General features: G+C 57.6%; 1 protein-coding gene across 1 annotated transcript; it reads left to right on the top strand.

Moving 5' to 3' along the window:
- Positions 1 to 1680: 1680 nt before the first annotated feature.
- SLC6A7 (solute carrier family 6 member 7) lies at positions 1681 to 21421 on the top strand. Its single transcript, XM_043598036.1, has 14 exons — positions 1681 to 1863; positions 7109 to 7292; positions 8951 to 9082; positions 9265 to 9499; positions 9923 to 10061; positions 11492 to 11626; positions 13093 to 13196; positions 13327 to 13451; positions 14358 to 14470; positions 14724 to 14855; positions 15338 to 15437; positions 15613 to 15713; positions 16260 to 16427; positions 19711 to 21421. The coding sequence occupies exons 1-14, from the start codon at positions 1831 to 1833 to the stop codon at positions 19918 to 19920; spliced, it is 1911 nt and encodes a 636-aa protein (XP_043453971.1). The 5' UTR covers positions 1681 to 1830; the 3' UTR covers positions 19921 to 21421.
- Positions 21422 to 22295: the final 874 nt, after the last annotated feature.

The raw sequence follows: 22295 nt of genomic DNA, 5'->3' as shown, positions 1-22295 counted from the left end.
GGCTTCTCTCCAAAGCCCAGAGATTCAGTGCTCTGTGTGGCCTTGGGCATATGACTTCACTCCTCTGAGACAGGTTCCTCAGGTACAAAATGGGGACACACAAACCTGTCTTCCCAAGCTGTTGGACAGAATTACAAATTAGATATTGGATATAAGCCTTCATCAAACGAACACAGTAGGGTTCAATAAATGTTCCTTCCCTTCACATTCAGGCCCAAAGGGCTCCTTCCTCCTGTATCTGGAGAGCCCTTGGCCTGCCCTTGAGGCCGGACTTAAAGAAAGGGGCCTCTGGGTGAGCAGGTGTGCCCAGAACCCGCCAGCCCCTTTCCCGAAGCACACTTCAGTGTAAACCCTTCTTGCCCCTTCCAGACTCCGGGGGTATGAGACGCAGCAGACCCTTATCCTCACTCTCCCCAAAGACCTCCGCATGTTGGCTGATGGTAGGGCAACCCTATGATTTAGTGTCTGAACTGGGACACCTTTGAATGAAAGGGGCATGATTTGCAATGCATATGCTGGGTCCACTAGCTTATACCAGTTCAGGCCCATAGATGAAAGAACATGAATGCTCTAGCTAATAATTTCCTATCCTAGTCACAGGCTCACACGGACCCTCACGCTGCTCCGAGAGGTCAGTCGGGCACGGGGTGGCTGATGGCTCATCTTAGAGATGTGAAATTCTAACAGTCCTGAGGTCATACTGCTGGTGGGAGAAACCCAGGTGCTCACGATCTAAGTCACAAGCCATGACAACAACACGGCGACGCTTGCCCTGTCTCTTCTGGCCCAAACCTCTCCCAGGTTAAGGAGACATGTTCAAGACCTCCACCAGCCCAGAAGGTCCATGAGGCCTGACTCCGTCACTGGGGTCACTCACTAGCTCTGTGACCTTGACTCAACCTCTCTGCTTCAGTTTCTTCATCTGTAAAATACGGATAGCACCATCTGTCTCTCCGGGTCCCTGTGTTGAGACAATAGGACCTAGCCCAGGATCTGGCACAATAAATACCGTGGGCGACTGAAAAATATCTGATTAATAATGGCTGCTGTGTCCTTTTCTTGGCAGAAGCGGGCAACCTCTAGTCAGTCGATAAACGCCAGCTGAGCCCCTGCTATGTGCCAGGCCCGGTGCTACCTGTTTTCTATGCACAATCTCCCTGGGTTCCCCGCATCATTGTAAGGGAGGGCAGATTCTTAACCCCATTCTCCAGATGAAGAGGCAGCACAGCACAGCACGCTTAAGGAATGTGGGCAAGGTCACACAGCAAAGAGGAGGCGCTGCCTGGATCGCTGGAACCTAGAGCCCGGCTGTTAGTGTCCGTGCACGTGGCCTGCCTCTCACTGCCCAACTGGGGAAAGGAAGGCCCAGAGAGGGCAGGTTACCTGCCCAAGGTCACGCAGGAGACGGTGGCCCGAGGCCTCCGGACCTCCGAGGGTTTCCGTCTCGGACCCCCCCTCCTCCTCCCGCGCTCGGGCCCCTCCAATCCGCAGCTCTGCGTGCGGGGGCGCGCGCATCCCCCCGGCTGTCCGTCCGTCAGCCGTCTGTCTGGGTGGCTACGCGGGCGCAGCCGTGCTCCCCTCCCCAGCCCGGGGCGCTGCGCAGGGAGAGGCAGGGCGTTCGTGGCGCCCGGCGCGCGCGCCCCACGCCCCACGCCCGCAGCCGACAGACGGCAGCGCCTGCGCCCGAGCCCGCGCCCCCCCAGCCGGTGCGCGGGAGCCGCCGGGGCAAAGTCGCGGCGGCCGGCCGGCTGCGCGATCTCTGGCTCCCTCGCTCGCTCTCTGCTCTCAGGGGAAGGCAAGCCGGGAAGCCCCGGTAACCCGCCCTCCAAGATGAAGAAGCTCCAGGGAGCTCACCATCGCAAGGTAGGGCACGAGGACGAGGGGGCGCACACGGGGGCGGGGGCACACCTGAAGGCGGAGTGCAGAGAGAGGCCCGCCCCCCTGTCCAGGCCCCGGGAGGGTCGGGGAGGGCGCCTGGACCATTGCGAGGTTCTGGGGGAGTCCGGGCTGAGCTAGATGGCAAGGAGGGGCGGGGTCGCGGTCTGCTGGGGCAGGGGGGTGGGGGGGATGCGGTTGGGAGGAGGGTTGGCAACACGGCCTTCCCCATCGGGGGGTCGGGATGTGCGTGAGGGGACCGAGGTTCGTTGGGCCGGGTCCTTCGAACAGGTGTCTGAAACCCCAGGAGGCGTGGGGTAGGGCGGCTGGGGCCAGGCGCCCGCCCCTCTCCAGCCCCCCACCTGTTTCCTCCGGGGGCTGATTGGGGTTGGGGATGTAAGAATAGCCGAGGGCCAGCCTTGAGCTGGACTAATTACAGGGGTGGGGGGCGGGGAGCCGCCCTGGTCCTCATCGGGTGGGTGCGCTCTACACTGAAGCAGCGGCGGAGAGCCAGCAGGGGGACGCTATCTTTCCTACCCGCGCTTTTGCCCTGCGGGGACCCACCACCTGCTTCCTCCCCACCGGCTTTAGCTTCCCTGCTAAGACCCCAGGCTGCCCCACTGCAGGGCTGGCAGGAGGCGAAGGCAGGGAGGGAGGAAATGGGAGACCCAAGGGATACGGGGGTGGGGTGGAGGCTGGCATGAGAGAGGTGGGCAAATCTGTGTTCTTGGAGCCCTGGGCCAGGACCTCAGCCTCTTCCCACCTCCTCCTGTGGGGTCAGACCTCCCGGCCCGAGGAGCCTGTGTTGTTGGGTCAAGTTTTCTGGCTTTGGGCTTAAGAGTGGGGGGGTGGGGGAGTGGGGGATGTGGTGACCCCACAGGGCCGGTAGGTGTAGATATGAGAGAACTCAAAGGGGCTGGTGTTATTGTCCGCCCCCCTCCCCTGCCAATTCACGCTCTCTGCCCCTGCATCTGGGGCCATCGGTGTGTGTCTTGGGTCTTCTTGGGCCCTGCCCTCCGTTCTTTTCCATTCTCCTACTCTCTCTCCTTTCCTTTCCTCCCCTCTCCACTGCCACCAGACCACACAGTATGTAAATAGCCATAGTCTGTGAAGCCTTATCTCATGTAATCCTCCAAAATTCTGGGGGCTACGTCTCTCTAGCCCCACTTTATAGACAAGGCAAAAACAGACGTGGGAGATGCAGCTAGCTGCTTTCCTAAAGATGGGCTGAGTAGCCTAGGACTAACAGGGCAGGGGTGGGGCCGCCTGGCCTCTGTGTCCCCTCCTTGGGTCTCAAGGTGAATGGGGCAGGGAGTGAGGAATGCCAGGTATCAGCAAAGGAACAGCGGTGTTCAGAGACGAGCACTGGGCTGAAAGTCAGGGAGGGTGGGTTCAGGTCTTAGTCTGCCCTTAACTTGCTGTTTGACCTTGGGCTCGTCTGTTTCCCTCCCTGAAACTCAGTGTCTTCATCTGCACAATGATGAAGTTGGACTCCACATTTCTATTGTCTCTCGCATCCTGAAGAAGGTGTGAGAGACTTGGCTGGGGGCAGGCTAACCTCTTCCGGCCCCTGCTGCTGCTAGTGACCTACATCTGTTGGTTCTTAAAAGAGGGGGTGCAGGTCTGGCAAACCCACGATTCTGTTTCTGCGTGACTCCGGATAGGCGGCGGGGGGGGGGGGGGGACCGGGGGTGGGAGCTTCACACACAGGCGGAAGTGTGAAGCGACTCATTAAGCTTCCAACCCTGCCCCATTGATTTGGTCGCTTGTCTCCCAGCCAGTCCCATCCTCTTTGTTGCCAGCCTCCTGGGATTCATCCATGGTGGGGTTGGGGGCTCCAGGTGGTCTTGAGATTGGCTCATCTTTGGAGGACCCAATCCCCTGTCCCTGGAGCAGGAGCAGGCTTCCCTCTGATCGGAGGAGGTGGGGGACAGAAGAGCTGGCAGCATCCTGCTCTTGGAACTCTTGTCACCATGGAAACAGAGAGCCGGGACTGCTCTGTGAGCAGAGAAAGGGCAGCAGCTTCTCAGGAGAGATCAGAGGAACCTCATTACTGGGCCCTCCTGCCAGCTGGCCTGAACAGGGTTGGGGGGGTGGTCACAGGGTGACTGGCCTGTCACACTACCCCATTTCAGGGGCCAATGTTAACTAGCTGCTCCTCCATACCTCCTGGAGCTCGCCTGGCAGGGAGTGATTCCAGAGAGCTAGTACCCACCCAGCTGGGGAGGGACCTTGTGGAAAGGGGCATCAGAGGGCAGGGGTGAGTTTCAGATCAGTCTGGGGGCCACTGCTACCCTCAGCCCAGCATGTCTGAGATCACCGCAAGCCCAATTACTGGAAAGGGCTTTTTCACACTCTTCCTCATTATCACCATCACCCATAATTATGCCAGGCTGTCCTTGCTGCCGCTGGCCCTCTGGCCAACAGCCAGCCTCAGGCAGGATCATTACTATGGTCGCCACTGTCACTAAGAGTCACCTCAGTACTGTTACCCCCGTTCTGCCACCTGAACCCATTGCCCCGACCCTGTCACCGCAGCCAGCCAGACACCTCCAGTCCTGTGACACCTGCACTCTCCCTTCCCCGTCTTTATCCCTGCAAAGCCTCCTCTGTCACCACCCAGTTTGTGTGTAGACACCTACTTGGCTGGTGCCGGGAAGGGGAATTGGGGGGGGGGGGGGTGGAAGTATCTCATCAATAACTGATTACTGAGTCCCTGTGCTAGGATCTGATCTGGTCTTCAACCACTGTAAGTGCCTCTGGTGAAGCCTCCCTCACAGACCATTAGAACCAGAAGACTAACAGATAGACCTACACTTCTCTGCATAAAGCTCAGCATGCTAGCTTCTTAAAACCCTTTTCTTAAATAGAATTGCAGCATACTGTCTGTTCTAGTCCTTATTTGGAGAATTGCAGTGGGTATTGGTCCATTAAAGGATCTGACAAGTCCTACAGTAAAGAAAACTTTTGCTTTGTGTTAACCCAGTGTTTCCCAAACTTCTTCTTCTTCTTTTTTTTTTAAGTTTACTTATTTATTTTGAGAGAGAGTGTGTGCACACAGGCCTGGGGAGTGGGGGGAGTGGGAGCGGGCGGAGGGCAGAGAGAGAATCCGAAGCAGGCTCTATGTTGTCAGCCATGTCAGCGTAGAGCCCACCTCGGGGCTCAGACTCACAAACCATGAGATCATGACCTGACCCGAAATCAAGGGTCCGATGCTTAAGCAACTGAGCCACCCAGACGATCCCTCCCGAAACTCCTTTGCCTCAAGAATCCTTTTTGCCGCTGAGCACCTGTGAACATCCAAAGGGATGTGTTTTTGGAAACACTGATTTATTCGATGCCTTCTGTGTCTAAATGGGGAAACAAGGCTCAGAAAACTCTTTCCTAAAGTCACACTGTGAAGTGGCACCGACCTGGGACTAGAATTGTAGTCTCCTGACTCCCAGTCCAGAGATATCACTGTTTTCCTATAACCACTGCTGAGCAGGAAACAGGGCGTCCTTTCTCCTCTCTCAAAACCATGAGATTTGATAATCGGCCTTCTTTGCAGCTGCATTCTTCTCTGCCAAGGGTCTGAATTTCAGAGGCAAGCAGGAAGGGTGTGGCTGTCCCTTTCTTCTGACCCATTCCAGGAGACACTTTGGGGACTGCTCTCTGAATTGTAGATAGTTATCCTGATATCTTTGGGCTCCCCTACAGGCTAACTCACCCCCAGGGCCAGCATTCGAAGCGGCTGGAGGAGGACCTCCATTTCCCAGCCCCAGTCTGAAGGGAGAATGCCCAGTGCACTTCCCCACCCTCCTTAAATTGCAGGAAGGGACCTTAGGGACCGCTGGTTTCCGTTCCCCTCTGTGCACGTATCTCTCCTGTAATGACAGGAAGATTGTGACTTTCTGAGATAGACCAGAACTCAGTAGCCTCTTTCTGCTCGTGAACTAAGATTCACAGCACTCCATAGGCCTCCCTGAGCCACTAGAGAATGAATTCAATTCCTCCCTCAGGGGAACCCGTGTTCCCTCCAAGGCCTCTTCTTTCTATGCTAAGGGCCCCTACTTCTCCCCTGTCCTCCCGTGACTACTTCTCCTGAACACCGTCCTGTCTGGCCACCTGCCCAGTGGACATGCTCCAACCTATGTCTTTCTTAAAATACGGTGCCCAGGATAGAGTAACAAAAGGCCAGCACCACGGGCACCTGGGTGGCTCCGTCGATTAAGCGTCCGACTTCAGCTCAGCTCATGATCTCACCATTTGTGGGTTCGAGCTCCGCATGGGGCTCTGGGCTGACAGCTCGGAGCCTGGAGCCTGCTTTGGATTCTGTCTGCCTCTCCCGCTTGCACTCTGACTCTCTTTCTCTCTCAAAAATAAATAAACATTTTTTTTAAGAAATTTAGTTCTCTCTCAAAAATAAGTAAACATTTTTTTTTTTCAACGTTTATTTATTTTTGGGACAGAGAGAGACAGAGCATGAATGGGGGTGGGGCAGAGAGAGAGGGAGACACAGAATCGGAAACAGGCTCCAGGCTCTGAGCCATCAGCCCAGAGCCTGACGCGGGGCTCGAACTCACGGGCCGCGAGATCGTGACCTGGCTGAAGTCGGACGCTTAACCGACTGCGCCACCCAGGCGCCCCTAGTAAACATTTTTAAAACAATTTTTTTTAAAAAGGCCAGCACCAGCAGTTGAAGACACGGGCTCCAGTGTCAGGAAGCTCTGGGCCCGAGACCCAGCTCTCCACCAGCCAGTCGCATAAAATCATGACACCTCCGTGAGCCTCGATGTTCCTCATGAGTGAAGCAGCGCTTAGACCAGTACTTACTCAGCTCGTAGCGTTATTTTGAGAATGAAATCAGGTGAAACGTTGAGTGCGCGGAGCGCGTAGTAAGAGCTCAGTCCACGGTAACTGTCATTAAGATCGTCGTCGCATCGTCATCAACATAGGACCATCCCTTCATCTGACCTCTGTGCTAACCAAACTGAGACCCAGGTAGCTCTCTTAGTGCTTGAGCCATCCTGCTGGCCTCATGCGTTTGTAGTTCCCTGCAACCCAGAGACGCTCCTGCGTAGGACCACGTGAGCCCAGGCAAGAGCGGTTGATTTTCCCAAGCAGGAGAGTATCTTTGCATTTAGCCCTGTTTGATTTTATATTCTTATTTTTGTTTAGGGGGGCGGAGGCATCACAGTGCTACCCTGGCCTCACCTTTCTCCCTCACCCCTTTGGTCTCTCCTACTGGCAGCCCATTACCCCAGACCTACTGATGACCCCCAGTGACCAGGGGGACGTGGACCTGGATGTGGACTTTGCGGCGGACCGGGGGAACTGGACAGGCAAACTGGACTTCCTGCTGTCCTGCATCGGCTACTGCGTGGGCCTGGGGAATGTCTGGCGCTTCCCCTACCGAGCCTACACCAACGGAGGAGGTAGGGGCCCGGGGGCCTGCCTGAGGGGCATCTAGGCTAGTAGGCCACGGCTGGGGGTGGAGTGAGGTTTTAAGTGGCCTTGGCCACCATCTCCCCTGCGACCTTGAGCAGAATTGAAAGCAGTTCAATTCTTTGAACTGGGGCTTTGAACGGGGCTGGGAGAAGCGAGCTCCCTCTGCCTTGTCTTTTTTCATCACTCATCCCCTCCTCTGTCTCCCTCATGCCCAGTGCGAATACCTACTCGGCTCTCCCCCAAGGCCTTGGCCCTTCCCGGACCCCAAGAGATGGGCAGAGAGGCTTCCTCCACTTCTTGAGAGCAGCCTCTATCTGCCTCTCAGCGATCACTGTGCTTTCAAAGTTCTCCCATCCCCCCCTTCTCCCCCACCCCCGCCAGGACCTCACTCCATCAGTCATTCTCACTCTCAAATCTTCGATCCGCCCTCCTGTCCTGGTTCTTTCCATTCAGACTGCATACGTGAAGTCTCCCCCATCTTCAACAAATCCTCCGCCGTCCCTGCTTCGCCATCAAGTGACTGTTCGATGTCTCATTAACAGTAGCTGGGGTTAAACACTCACCATCTGCCAGGCCCCGGGCTTGGTGTTCTCACTTAACCCTGACGACAACCCTCCTGGGCGGCACCATTGTCCTGATCTGACGGCCAAGGCTTGGAGAGGCCAGGTTCCTTGTCCAAGGTCATCTGGTGGCCAACCCAACATTCCACCTTCCATTCTGCCTTCTCGAGAGCCAGCGTGCTCCCTCCCGCCCTCGAAGCCTCCTTCCCATTTCTGCCAAACTCATTGAAGAAACACCTATTGGCAGAGCGACAGAAATCCAAATAGGAGTAGATGAGGCAAGGAAAAGATGAATTGCTGTGACCAGGAAGTGTGGGACTGTAGCTGGCCTCTGATGCTCTAGGAACTCAATAATGGCCCCAGTTCTGCTGGCTCTCCCTTTCCCTGGTTCCCGATTCTGTTTCTCTCTGGGTGCTCACCTCATTTTCTGCTGGGACAGGCTCCCTCCTTGAGGTTGGGCTGGGTGGGGGGGGGCGCACAGACAACTCTGGAATGACTTTATCCTCAGAACTGTTGTCTCTGAGTGAATCCATATAGGACCGCAGGGAAGGTCTTGAACTGGCTTGGCTTGGGATAAATACATCTGAGGGGGTGGGGTGGCGTGGCTGTTGTGAGTGACAGTCCTCCCAGAGCCCTATAGTGGTGGGCAGTTCTCTAAAGGAGACAGCTACTGGTATGAGAAGCAAATGGGGAGGGATACTGGGCACACGGGATGGCCCGTGGCAGCCACAAGCATCTAAGGGGGCGTGGCAGATCGGGGCCAGATTCTGCAGGGTGTTCATTCATTTCCATACTGAGGCGTTTGCACTTTTCTCCGGCAGGGAATTCACTCCTTTATTCGTTCACTCACTCAGTGTTTGCTCGAGACCTAGCCCTCCTCTGGGCCCTGGGGCTGCAGAGGTGGGGAGATCCCCACCAGCCCCCTTGGCTCTCAGTGAGCTGGTATAAAAGGACAGTCCCAGTCTGCATGAGAAGTGCTCCGTGGGGTCGCAGGTGTCTGCCATCAGGGCAGGGGCGGGGCCGGAGCTGGGCTTTAGGGGAGCTGACCCACCCGAGACCTTCCCCAACCTCCTTCCTCCTCGCAGGTGCCTTCCTCGTGCCCTACTTCCTCATGCTGGCCATCTGTGGCATCCCCCTCTTCTTCCTCGAGCTCTCTCTGGGCCAGTTCTCCAGCCTGGGACCCCTGGCCGTCTGGAAAATCAGCCCCCTCTTCAAAGGTGAGGCCTCATCGTCCCGGGAGGGGTCTGGGCCTGGGGGAGGCAGGGAGGCTGCCCCCCTTCCCCCAACCTCTAGGCAGACAGGGGGATGAAGCTCAGAGAGGGGATGGCTTCCGGAGGCCACACAGCCTGGCCTGCAGGAGGCCTCGACCTGAGGGCAGCCCCCACTCCCCCACCCCCAGGTGCCGGCGCGGCCATGCTGCTCATCGTAGGCCTGGTGGCCATCTACTACAACATGATCATCGCCTACGTCCTCTTCTACCTCTTCGCCTCCCTCACCAGCAACCTGCCCTGGGAACACTGTGGCAACTGGTGGAACACAGACCTCTGCCTTGAGCACAGAGGCTCCAAGGATGGCAATGGAGCCCTGCCCCTCAACCTCACCAGCACCGTCAGCCCCAGCGAGGAGTACTGGAGGTCAGGCCGCCGCGGGCCCCTAGGCGCCGGCAGCAGGGAGGGGGCGAGGATGGGCCGGCGTCCCCCAGGGGCTCGGCGTGCACCTGGAAGGCCGAGTGCCGGTGCTGGTGTTAGGTGGACCCCGGTTCTAATCCCAGCTCTTCAGTGACCAGCTGTGCAACCTTACCCAATATATTTGGCTTCTGATGCTCTGCCTTTGACGTGGGTCTGGTCATATATTTCTGAGGGTCACTGTGAGGATTAAGGGAAAGAAGGTACGATTGTGCCATCCAGCCTGTTGGATAATCATGCTGAGTAAATGCTGGCAGGCAATCGTGATGCTGGTGATAACAGTGATAGGAATCTTGCTGGCCGCGGCTTTGCCCCGCGTGTGTGGCGTGTGGCAGGGTGACCAGAGGACTCTCAAATCTCCATCCCCCACAGCCGCTACGTTCTCCACATCCAAGGCAGCCGGGGCATTGGCAGTCCTGGGGAGATCCGCTGGAACCTCTGCCTCTGCCTGCTGCTTGCCTGGGTCATCGTGTTCCTCTGTATCCTCAAGGGCGTGAAGTCTTCGGGCAAGGTAGGGCCTTCTGGGAGGCCCTAGAGGCCTGAGGGGCTGGGAGGTGTGAGGACTTCCCAGAGGAGGCAGGGCATGGACTGAGCCTGAGAGGATGAATAGACTTCCTACTGGGAAAAAGTTCAGGGGCAGGGGCCGGGAGGGGGGCGGTGGGTGGCTAGGGATTGGGAAGGGGGAGGAAGAAAGATGTGGCGGTAAGGGTGGGCAGTGGCTAGAAACTTGCCAGGGACAGGACTGATCTGTTACTCAAGTTTGCATCCTGACCCAGTGCTTGGCACTTTGAAGAGGTTCCGTCCGCATGTGTTTGTTGAATGTTTGGAAGGTGGGTGTATGAGTCAGAGGTAACTGACCAGAACCCAGTTGTCACACTCGATTGGAAAATCCAGAGGGTGTGCTTCAGGTATAGCTGGGTCTAGGGGTTCAAAGGATGTTATCAGGAATGTGGTTCTCTTGGTCTCTCAGGAGTGCTTTGTATCTTACCTGCTTGGTGAAAGGTTCTCCCTTGCTCCAGTTCTCAAAAACCCTAGAACTGGGTCTCACTGTGTAGGCTGGGTCATGTTCCCACCCCTGAACCGATCACTGTGGCCAGGAGGGTGGGGTGCTCTGCTTGGCTGGGTCTGGTCAGGTGCCCACCTCTGGAGCTGGGAATGGGGTCAGTCCCAGCTAGGGAAAGTCAGGTGACTGGTGTCTGAAGGAGGCCAGATGGATGCGAGGCAGACAAAGCCACGGATGCCCACTTGAGGTTATGAAGGGTGGGAAGGACCATGAAGCTGTTTTAGGAAGACTTGGAAACCTTCTGAGTGGTTTATTCACTCATTTATAAATTAGAACTTGTCCCTGTGCAAAATGCTGGGAAGTGTCGCCCACGAGGAACAGAACCAAAAGAAAGACTAGAAAGGTAGGGTAGAAACCAATGAGAAAGAGGGGAGAAACAATCATGGTGCAAGTCGGGACGGTGACGAGCCTGAGACCTGGTGGCGTTTGCTGAGAAAATGGCTGGAGTTTTGGGAACAGGTGGAGACAGGATGGAGGGGAGTTTGGGAATGTGCAGTGGCTGCTGACCACGCAAGGTGGGCTTTCCTGGGCTAGGGGCACGGGGGGTGGACGCATCGGAGGGGAAACTCTCATAACCCCTGCAAGGCAAGGCTTCCGGGCAAGGGGGCGAAGGCAGCCCGGACCAGGGCACTGCAGAGCTGGAGAGAGTGGGTGGGTCAGGGACTCCTTGGGAAGCAGCGACAGGACTTTGCTGAGGGATCCATGTGTGGAGGGAGGGGCGCAGGGAAGGAAAGAAAAGCGTCGTGAATGATGGCTCTTCTCATCTTGGCCTACCCAAAGACTGGGGAGGCGAGTTGGGTAAAATGGGGACTTGTGGAAAAGGAGCAGGGTGGAAGGAAGGTCACCCCTGCCTTCCCTCCCCACTTATCGTGCCTCAGGTGGTATATTTCACGGCCACGTTCCCCTACCTCATCCTGCTCATGCTGCTGGTCCGAGGAGTCACCCTCCCAGGGGCCTGGAAGGGCATCCAGTTCTATCTCACCCCTCAGTTCCACCATCTGTTGTCTTCCAAGGTGAGGCCCTCGGGGCTGGGGCATAGAGGGAGGGGTCAGGTCTGAGCCAGGGAATAGAAAGAGGGCGCCCCTGGGGAAAAGAAGGTGGGGGCGGGGGGGGGGCGCCTGGGTGGCTCAGTCGGTTAAACATCTGACTTGGGCTCAGGTCATGACCTCGCGGTTTGCGAGTTCGAGCCCCACGTTGGGCTCTGTGCTGACACCTCGGAGCCTGGAGCCTGCTTCGGATTCTGTGTCTCCCCCTCTCTCTGCCCCTCCCATGCTCACGCTCATGCTCCGTCTCTCTCTGTCTCTCAATAATAAATAAAACGTTAAAAAAAAAAAAAGAAGGGGGTAGGAATCCTCCATGTGATGGGCCCCTGCTACCAGACCCTGGGCTCGGCTCTGTGCTCAACACTGTGTGTAGTAGACATTATTCTGGGGCACGTGGCTGGCTCAGTCAGAGGAGCGAATGACTTTTGATCTTGGGGTCATGAGTTTGAGCCCCACATTTAATGTAGAGTCCTAAAAAAATATATAAACCTTAAGGGGCACCTGGGTGGCTTAGTCGGTTAAGCGTCTGACTCTTGATTTTGGCTCAGGTCATGATCTGGTTCCTGAGTTCAAGCCCCGTGTTGGGCTCTGCACTCATGGTGCCCGCTGACAGTGTGGGGCCTCCTTGGGATTATCTCTGTCTGCCCCCCCACCAACCCGTGCGAGCACGTGTGTGCTCTCTCTCTCTCTCAAAATAAATAAAACTTAAAAAAGAAATGTAAAAAAAGGGAAGACATTATTCATCCATTTTACAGATGAAGAAACTGAGGCCCAAAAGAGTGATAAGCTTAAGGTCACAGGGCTAGGGAGTGGCAGAGCCGGAATTCCAACCCAGATCTGACTCCACACCCCAAGGAGGGCATTTGTGATTATGGAAACAATGGTACCGACGGCTTTAACACTTCTCATTTATTAACGGATGCCCGCCTGACCACGCCTTAGCACTTTGCACATACGTGGTCATTAGTCCTCACCACCACCCTCATTTCAGAGGAGGGGCCCAAGGCTCAGGGAGAAGCTGTGGCATGCCTAAGCCATACAGCTAGAAAGTGGGGAGCTAGAATCAAATCCGGGTCCCTCCAACTCCAGGGAGGAGGGAAAGGGGTTCCAATGGGCTTACTGTCAATATGAATCTACTGAAAATTTACGTGAGACGCCACTTCCTTCAGAACTGGACCAAGCTTAGCGATCATCTAGATCCTGGATGGGGAAACTGAGGCCCGGAAAGGGACTTTCCCCAGTCCTGCAGTGTAAGTGCTGGAACAGGGTTTGCTCCCGGCCCGTGTCACTTGTGAGCCGGGCTCCTTACCGCACCATCCCTGGACCTGCCGACTCGCTCTCACTCCACCTCCTTCCTCCTCTTTCCTTGGCCCTCTGGACGCCACGGTGTGCAGCCCCTTCTCTTTGCTCTCCATCTGCACCCTTTCCTGCCACAGGTGTGGATCGAAGCTGCTCTTCAGATCTTCTACTCCCTGGGTGTGGGCTTCGGGGGTCTCCTCACTTTTGCCTCCTACAACACGTTTCACCAGAACATCTATAGGTCAGTGCAGCCTCAGAGCCCTCGAGGCCAGAGCAGGGAGGAGAGTGGCTGGCCAGGGCGGGCCTCCTGGGGTGAGGGCGGGGCCCGCTCACTCTGGCCTGGACTTCTGTGCCCGGACCTCTCCCGGCAGAGACACCTTCATCGTCACTCTGGGCAACGCCATCACCAGCATCCTGGCTGGCTTCGCCATCTTCTCCGTGCTGGGCTACATGTCTCAGGAGCTGGGGGTGCCTGTGGACCAAGTGGCCAAAGCAGGTGGGCAGGCCGGCCAGCCCTGGTGGGTGAGGGGGTGGGGCGGGGGGGGGTACCGCTGGGGCTGGGCCAGGGAGCACAGCGCGGACCGGCAAGGTCGCGGATGGGTTTGTCCAGTGCGTGTGTGGGTTTGCGCGCACACGAACGCGTGTGTCTTTGCCGGTCTCTGGGTGTCCGAGTGCAAAGGGGGTGTGCGTCAACCTGAGTCCGGAGATAAATGGATTTCTGTGCGAGAGTGTCTTATGTTTGATCACGTCTTAGTAACTTGCCTTGTTTGTCCAAGTGAGTCATTTCCTATGTCAAGAGGTCTGTGTGCACGTGAACTGAGGGTTCAAATGAGGATGCGAATCAGTGTCTTGTGCCAGTGGACGTGTAAGTGTGTGTGTTAGTGGGACTGTTTGTGTCAGTGATGGTATACGTAAGTGTATGCAAGTGAGGTTTTATGTTGGGTCTTGGGTTTATTCATGTACTCATTTTTTTTTTTAATTTTAGAGAGAGAGCAGGGGAGAGGGAGAGAGGGAGAGAGAGAGAGAGAGAGAGAGAGAAGAGAACCTTAAGCAGGCTCCATCGTCAGCATGGAGCTCGATGTGGGACTCGATCCCACGACCCTGGGATCCTGACCTGAGCCAAAATCAAGAGTCGGATGACCAACCGACTGAGCCACCGAGGCACCTCTCACACACTCATTGTTAATCCATTTATTTTATCAATCTATGTTTCTTGAGCACCAACAATGCACCGGCCTGCGTCCTAGGAGTTAAGTGTTAGAGGTGTGCAGATAGCGTGCGTCTCTGGGCTTGGCTGAACTAGTATGGCCCGGTGGATGTAAGCGACCACGTGTGTTTGAGTGTGCATGTGGGGGGCCTGCCCCGTGCCCCAGGCTGCTGACTCTTTGTGCCCTTGGCCCAGGCCCCGGCCTGGCCTTTGTCGTCTACCCACAGGCCATGACCATGCTGCCTCTGTCGCCCTTCTGGTCCTTCCTTTTCTTCTTCATGCTCCTGACTCTTGGCTTGGATAGCCAGGTGAGCCTCGTGTGTGCCAGCGGGCCCCCTGTGGTGTGTGTTTGTGTCTGTGAGGTGGGTACGTCTGTGTGTCCATGTGTGATGTGTGTCTTTGTGTGAGATGCGCGACTGTGTGTGTGTGTGTGCGTCTGTGTGTGCTCTGTCTATGCGTGATGTATCCGTGTGATGTGTCTGTGTGTACCTCTGGGGGTGTCTGTGCACGTGTGCTGTGAGGGGGGCAGAATTCTGACCCTCCTCCCCCCCTCCCCCCCAGTTTGCCTTCCTGGAGACCATTGTGACAGCTGTGACAGACGAGTTCCCGTATTACCTGCGGCCCAAGAAGGCTGTGTTCTCGGGGCTCATCTGCGTGGCCATGTACCTGATGGGCCTGGTCCTCACCACCGACGTGAGTGGTGCTTCGGGGTGGGTGGGCAGCTGGTGGGTGAGGCAGGGGCAGGCGCCCGCAGCAATGTCTGTGATCGTTCCCTGAGCTACCAGCTTGTTCCTGTTCGGGAGGAAGCTGGCCCACCCCAGGCGCTCTCCCCGAGGGCAGCTCGGTCTAGGACCCAGAGTCCTGGCTTGGAAGTATAAAAGACCTGGCCTCCAGCCTGGTTCCTGCTCTGGCTGAATGACCCCAAGACAAGTGGCTTCCCCTCCCGGAGCCTGTTTTCCCACCAATAAGATGGGGATCTACGTCTAGGATTGTTGTGAGACTCAGATAGGATGGTGTGTGTAAAGGGCTTGGCAGGTAGACAGCCGTCCCATTGTTACCGTCTTGCTGTCACCGCTGGCCTGGCTGCTTCCTGCCCACCTCCTGCCTGGAGAAGGGGTCGCAGCAGGGAGCAAGACCGGGGTGAGGGAACCCCAGAGCTGTGACTTGTGTTCCAGGGGGGCATGTACTGGCTGGTGCTTCTGGACGACTACAGCGCCAGCTTCGGGCTAATGGTGGTGGTGATCACCACGTGCCTCGCCGTCACCCGGGTGTATGGTGAGAGGGGCCACGGGAGGCGGCGTTGAGGCTCCCCACCGTGGGAGGGTGGGAGTCTACTCTGGAGCCCGCCTGCACTGGGTCCCCGGTCCCAAGGGCCGGGGTCTCCAGTCGGGGCAGTTGGGGTGGAGGAGGGGCTGCTGGTGGGGCCATTCTCCTCCCCTCCCCCGTGCAGGCATCCAGAGGTTCTGCCGGGACATCCACATGATGCTGGGCTTCAAGCCGGGCCTGTACTTCAGGGCCTGCTGGCTGTTCCTGTCCCCGGCCACGCTTCTGGTAATGGGTGGGAAAGAAGACTGCTGGCTGGGGCCCCGGGGCTGAGAGTAGGGCCCCGCCCTGGGCACTCAGGCTGGTAGGGCTGCCCTGGCCCCGGAGTGGGCCTCTGTCAGGGCTGAGGGGTGGGTGGGCACCAGGATCTTGGTCTACTCCCGTCCCCTTGATGTCCCCAGCTGTTGTAGCCGGGCTGGCCCTAGCCCTGCATTTGATTGGCAAAGTGAGTGGGGCATTCTCAGGCCTCAGGGCCTTAGGGCGGGGGCTTTGAGGCTCGTGTGTTTGCTTGTGTCTGTGCTTTCTTGGCCTTGGAATTGAAGCAGTTCAGGCACAGGCTGTCTCAGGAATTGGGTGCTTCAGAGCTGGGCTGTCTCAGGCCTTGCAAAGGCTCCGAGGATGGACCGTCTTAGGTTCTGCACAGCTAAGGTTATCTCCGACACTGGGTGGCTCTGAGCTGGGCTCCCTCAGGCCTTCGGGTAGCTCAGACCTGGGCTACCCCAAGCCCTGGGGCCTGTGCGAAGCCCACTGTGATGCTGGGGCCCCCGCCTGCAGGCCCTGCTGGTATACAGCATCGTCAAGTACCAGCCCTCAGAGTACGGCAGCTACAGATTCCCAGCCTGGGCAGAGCTGCTGGGCATCCTGATGGGCCTGCTGTCCTGCCTCATGATCCCAGCCGGCATGCTGGTGGCCGTGCTCCGGGAGGAGGGCTCGCTCTGGGAGGTAAGTCTGCCCTTGGTCTTCCCGACCCGTGGCCCCGCCCCGGGCCCGCCTGCTGGAACAGAACACATCTGCACCGGCACCTTATCCAGGGCCTTGCAGGCTTTTCCAGCCAATAGCCTGAGCTATGCATCCTGTTTGGGGTAAGGCAGTCTCAAGGGGATTCAGGTCCTGCCCTGTGGCCCCCAGGGCCACGCGAGGCCTCTGAGGGGGAGCACACTCCAGAGACCACCGATGTTGGCCAGTGTCCACGTGTGTTGGGGAGAGGACAAAGGAATGGCCCAGGGTCCCAGTGTGAGTCGGGCAGAGGTCAGGACCTAGACTCCGGTCACCAGCCCAAAGCTTCCCTATGAAACTCAAAGTCAGAAGGCAACACTGAGGGACCCCAGAGGGTGGACTGTCACTCTTCTCCCTGCTGCAGCCCACGGGTGGCCTGAGAACAGGCTGATGGTGGGAGCCCTGCCCACGCCAGGCTTTGTGAAGAGACCTAGAAAGCACAGAGAATGCAAGCTGTCTGGGCACGGGGATCTGCAGGCCTCAGAAGAGGGGAGTGGGCCAGTGGGTGTGCTGTGATGCTGTGTGACCACTACAATGTTCTGCCCCTCTCTGAGCCTCATCACACTCTCGGGACTTCTGACGCCATGGGTGTGGAGTCCTCTGGGGGCAAGAGGCTGTCATAGTGAGCAGAGCTGAGGGAGGCTACTAGGGCCTGGGAAGAGCCTACGGACCCCCAAACAGAGCCAGCTAGTGCTGGTTCATAAGAGCTAATTGTTAAATACTCAGGGATATTGTGAGCCAGTTGTTAAACCATCGATAACTTGAAACTGACCTTGGTGGGAATATTTACACCACCGGAACTGGTGACAAATCGAGCCTCCTGTGCCCCTCCATACACCACCCCCAGCCTGCTCACCAGCTCCCTACTTCTCCCACCTCCCATAGAGCTCCACTGCACCTCAGCTGTCCCCCACCCCACCTTCACATCTCCACCTGGAGAGAGGCTCAGAGCCCTCCCCCTGCAGAAATGACTGCACCACCCAGACCACAGGCTAGTCCTGGAGTCCAGCCACCGCTCTGTCTCCAATTGCTGTGTGACTAGGAGCAAACGCCTTGCCTTCTCTGAACCTCGGGAGCCCCACCTGTACCTCTAAAGGAAACCTGTCTCCTTGCGTAACAGCCAGGGTGTCTGCAAAGGAAAGGAGGAGACAGCCAGGTGGCGGGGCCATGTTGTTGTGGGGTCAGCACTGCAGAGGACTTGCCCAGGTCCGGAGTGCCACCTTCAGAAACCAGGGCTTCTAGCACTGACACACTAGGAGGAATCCTAGGTCTGCCTTTTGCCAGCTGCATGACCCTAAGCAAGTTAACACACCTCTCTGAACCTTGCTTTCTCTCTCCTTAAAGTGAGGACAGTGACACCTACCCTTAAGGGTTGCTGTGAGAAGAAAAGAGGCTCGTCAGCATCTTCAGAACTGTGAGGGGCAGAAAAGCAGAGTATTCTAAAAGTTTAGGATGGAATCAGACTGCCTGGGTTCAAACCCCAGGATGACCACTGTGTGAGCTTGGCCAAGGTGACCGACCTTGCTGAACTTTACCTCCAGATAGTATCTGTGGGAGTAGAGGATGAAAGTCATAATGCCCCTTTCCCAGGGACTCTGTAAGGATTGAAGAAGCCCACATTTAGCGTAAGGCTGGAACATGGTGAATGTTTTGTTCCCCACCAGGGATTCTCACGGGGGCGATTTTGCCCTCAGAAGCCATTTGGTAATGTCTGGAGGCACTTTGATTGTCGTAAGCGTACAGCGTACAGTGTGCACAGGGGATGCTCCCGGGATCCAGTGGGGAGAGGGCAGGGATCTGCTAACCATCCTCAGTGTGCAGAACAGCCCTTACGCAGGGACTCTCCAGGCCGAAACGTCCACAGTTCTCAGGTCAGGAAGTCTTGATCTAGGCACTAGTGTGCAGCTGGGAACAGACCTAAGTCCTTGCTCTCAGGGAGCTTGTATTTTAATGTGGGAGACAGACAATAAACAAATACATAAAGGTAGTGGCAAGTACTATACTTAAAAAAAAAAAAAAACACAGAAACAAAAACAAAAAACAAACCCTAAATTTAGGAATAGAGAATGATGGAAGGTGGTATTTTGGCCAGGGTGTCTGGGAAGACCTCCCAGGGGGGTGGGGGTGTGTGTGGGGACAGACACCTGACCAAATCGACAAGGTGATCTATCTAGCTTTGGAAGGGGAGAGCATTCCAGGCAGAAGGACAGTCGGTGCAAAGGCCCTGAGGCAGGAGGGGCTGGCATGTTTGAGGGCAGCAAGGGGGTCGGCAAGACTGGATCAGAGCAGGTAAGGGCAGAGGGAGAGTGGTCGGAGCTGAGGTCAGGGAGGCAGGCAGGGGCCAGGACGTGGAGGCTGTGGTGAGCACTTTGGGTTCCATTCTAAGTGAGATGGTAAGCCACTGGCAAGTTTCTGAGCAGTGGGGTGATGTGCTCTACGACAGTTAAGTGTCACCATGCTTTGAGTATGGAGCCATGCTAGGCCCCGGGCTAAGGGCATCGCACACATTATCCTCCTTGAATCTGCACCCAGCAGGCTCCACTTGATGTTGGTTGTCCGTCTGCCTTCAAGGGTCTGGGGCTCTTCTCCCTGAAGCTCAGGCAGAAGGCTTTTGGGAATGTAGTTGGAAAAGGGAGGAACCCTGGAACGTCCAGACTTAGTCATTGTCTTAGTCACCTCCCTCCTCCCATGGAAACTGGGGCTTGAGAGGGAAAGGTCAGACATCAGAGTCAGAGCGAGGCCAAATGTTAGACACTTGGAAGGTCAGCGACAGTCCTGTCTCAGTTCTCCTGCTTCCTGGCTCTTTCCCAAACCGCCCAGCTCCTTAGGACTCAGCATTTAGGGGAAGGCACCCAGAGTGGGCTCCTGGATTGCGGTCACAGCAGACACCATTTACTGGGCCTTGCCCTGTTCCCGGCACCCTGCTAAGTGCTGCATCTCAGGGCCTGCCCGTGAGGGCATCATGATCCCCCAGTTACAGAGGAGGAAACAGAGCATGGAAAGCTTAAATCCCATGCCCAAAGGCCACCCAGCTCGTGACAGCAGAGCAGGACTCTCATCCAGGCGTGTGGCTCACTCCCCTGGGGAAGGTGCTACCGCCTGGGCCCTCTGGGATTCTTGCGCGGACTGATCCAGGTGCTGTGGTGAGGTCTCTGCCCGGTGCCCGGCCCCAGGAAGCACTGCACCACGAGCGCCGGCCGTTTTCACCGCTCTCCTTGCTCTGCTGCAGCGGCTCCAGCAGGCCAGCCGACCGACCATGGACTGGGGCCCATCGCTGGAGGAGAACCGGACTGGCATGTACGTGGCCACGCTCGTGGGGAGCCAGTCACCCAAGCCACTGATGGTGCACATGCGCAAGTACGGGGGCATCACCAGCTTCGAGAACACTGCCATCGAGGTGGACCGCGAGATCGCTGAGGAGGAGGAGTCTATGATGTGAGACAGGAGGCAGGCGGACAGCCTGCCCGGCCGCAAAGGGTAGCTGTGCCCTCTGGGGCTCTGAGAGGCCCCGAGGCCGTGGGAGGTTGCCCCGGGTGATGCCGGTCCCCCGTGCAAGTCCTTTCTTGTGGCCTCTGCCTCTCCTCCGTCTACCTTCTCCGCGCGTGCACACAAACCCACTCAGAGCTCAGCCCTCATTTCGCAGATGGATGAACTGAGGCCAGGAAGGAGGGACTTGCCCAAGGTCACATGGCGGAGGGGACTGGACGCCAGGCCTGCTGGCCAACCAGCTCCCTTTCTCATGTGGCAGGTGGGAGCATCTTCTCATCTCCGTTCAGGGCCCAGACTCCTCTCTTTTCTAGGGGAGGCTCCCCATACACTTGGAACAGCCAGAATCCGAGCTGGGCAGGGACGCCCAGGGCATGGCAATGCCCACGAGGCCCCAGGCATCAAGGGTTAGCAAGTCAGGTCGGAGAAGGACCCCTGAGGACTCATGTGCCCACCAGGTTTCCTGAAGGAGGCGGGGCCTGAAGGCCCTGGAGGATGGGGCAAGTTGGGAGGGAGAGAGGAAGAGGAGGGCAGGGGATGGAGGCCCCCGTGTAACCCCCGTGCCTCCCCTGGAACCCCGGGGCAGACACCAAAGTGTTCCCAGGTTACAGCAGGGTCCAGGTGGGAATGACGAATGAGGGGGAGGGGGAGGAGGGACGTGGGGTGGGCAGGGGTTTGCATGATCTGGGTGTGCTTTCGATAGAATATCTTTCAGGGTCAGCGTGCAGGGTGGCTTCGAGGGGACAGGGCGGAGGAAGCAGGCCTGTGGAGGGCAGGCAAGAGGGGGCAGTGGCCTGAGTGAGGGGGTGGGGTGGGGAAAGGAGGAGGACCCCACGCTCCCCTCCCCCCCAGAAAAGGGCCGGCAGCCTCCCACACTGGACCCCCGCCCTCTGGTGTAGGGAGCCCTGGGCATGATTAGGACAGAGGACACAAGTGGACAGGTGGGAGTGAGGGGTCCTAGTCAGGACCCAAAGCCCCTGCATTCCCTTCTCCCTGCCCTGGCGGCCCTCACTGTCTCCTCCAGCTCCGGGCACTGCTGGGAAGTTGGCCTTGGCTGTGGACGACCAAGGCAACTAAGAGGCTTGGAGATGGTCCGCACACGTGGCTGTCTGGTCCTGATGCTGCCCACCCCTGCTCCGGGACGCGGGTCCACGGGCCCAGGCAGGGGGGGTGGAGCCAGCGAGCCCAGGGCAGCCGACTCCTCAGCCCCGTGGCCAGAGGCCTTGGCATCTTCAGTCCCCGGCACAGGAGGGGCTATCCTGGGGCCCCCACTCGCCCCCGAGAGATAAGGGTGGGGTGTGCAAATGCCTGAGTAGAGCTTCTGCCCACACGGTGCTCCCCAGCGGGGCGGAGCATCCTCGTGCAGCGGGCCGGCCTCTGTGCCCTTTGTCCTGCTGTCTCCCCAGCCCATCCATGTTCCGTCCGTTTGTTGTCAATAAACACCAACGAGCTCATCCTTCTCACCCCTTCTCCTTACCGCTGAGAACCATGAGGTGGGCAGCCCAGGGCTCTCCGGCTGATGGGAACCGAGGCTCAGCTGTTTGCTTCCCCGGGTCCCCCGGCTTCTGACACTTGCTCTGCCATTGTGCTATGGCCATGGTGGGTGGGTGGGCTAAGGAAGGGTGGTGAAGAGGAGGAAACCCTTGAAGACAGCTTTGCCCCCCTTGTACATCTGGGCAAACTGAGGCCCACCAAAGGGGAAGACTTGCTCGAGACTACCCAGCCGAGGCAGGAGGCCATCCCCTTTCCCCCTCCAGCTGCTTCCCAGCCTTACCCACAGGTGCAGCTGGGGCTAGAAGACCAGGGTTGGGAGGGGCCCAGAGTTTCCCAGGCTGGTGCGACCCACCCCCTCCTGGCAGGACATTGCCACATAAAAGAGTCCCAAGGCCTTTCAAATGCGAAGCCCAGGTGTTTGCAAAGGCTTTGATTGGGGGTGGGGAGAAAAGGCCGCTGCCTATTTTGGATATTAATAAATTTCCCCTAACAAAGAGCCAGGCCCCCTCCTGCCCCTCTTTGGGGCAGTAGGTGGAGGAAGAGTGATGGGTTTGCTAATTTGCTGAGGGCACAAGAATGGCCTTCACAGTTCAAGGTGCCTCTTCCCACACTCTTGGGGGCAGGCTCCAGTCTTGCTAACAGAGGCCCCTGGTGCCAGCACAGTGGCCCCAGCCCAGGAGAGGGCACTCTCCAGACCCCCCAGCTCTCTCTAGGACAGACCCCAGGCTCCGGGCCAAGGTCCTGTGAGTACTCCTTGCCCAGCCTCTTGGGTGCAGCCTGGGGTCCTGGGAGTCCAGAATAGGCGATCCTAGAAGTCTAGGTTTCTCTTCTCCC

The sequence above is a fragment of the Prionailurus bengalensis genome, chromosome A1, assembly GCF_016509475.1.
Source record: "Prionailurus bengalensis isolate Pbe53 chromosome A1, Fcat_Pben_1.1_paternal_pri, whole genome shotgun sequence".
In the NCBI taxonomy this organism is placed as follows: Eukaryota; Metazoa; Chordata; class Mammalia; order Carnivora; family Felidae; genus Prionailurus; species Prionailurus bengalensis.
Note: the sequence above shows the minus strand (reverse complement) of the source record. Positions and strands in the feature narration are given on the sequence as shown.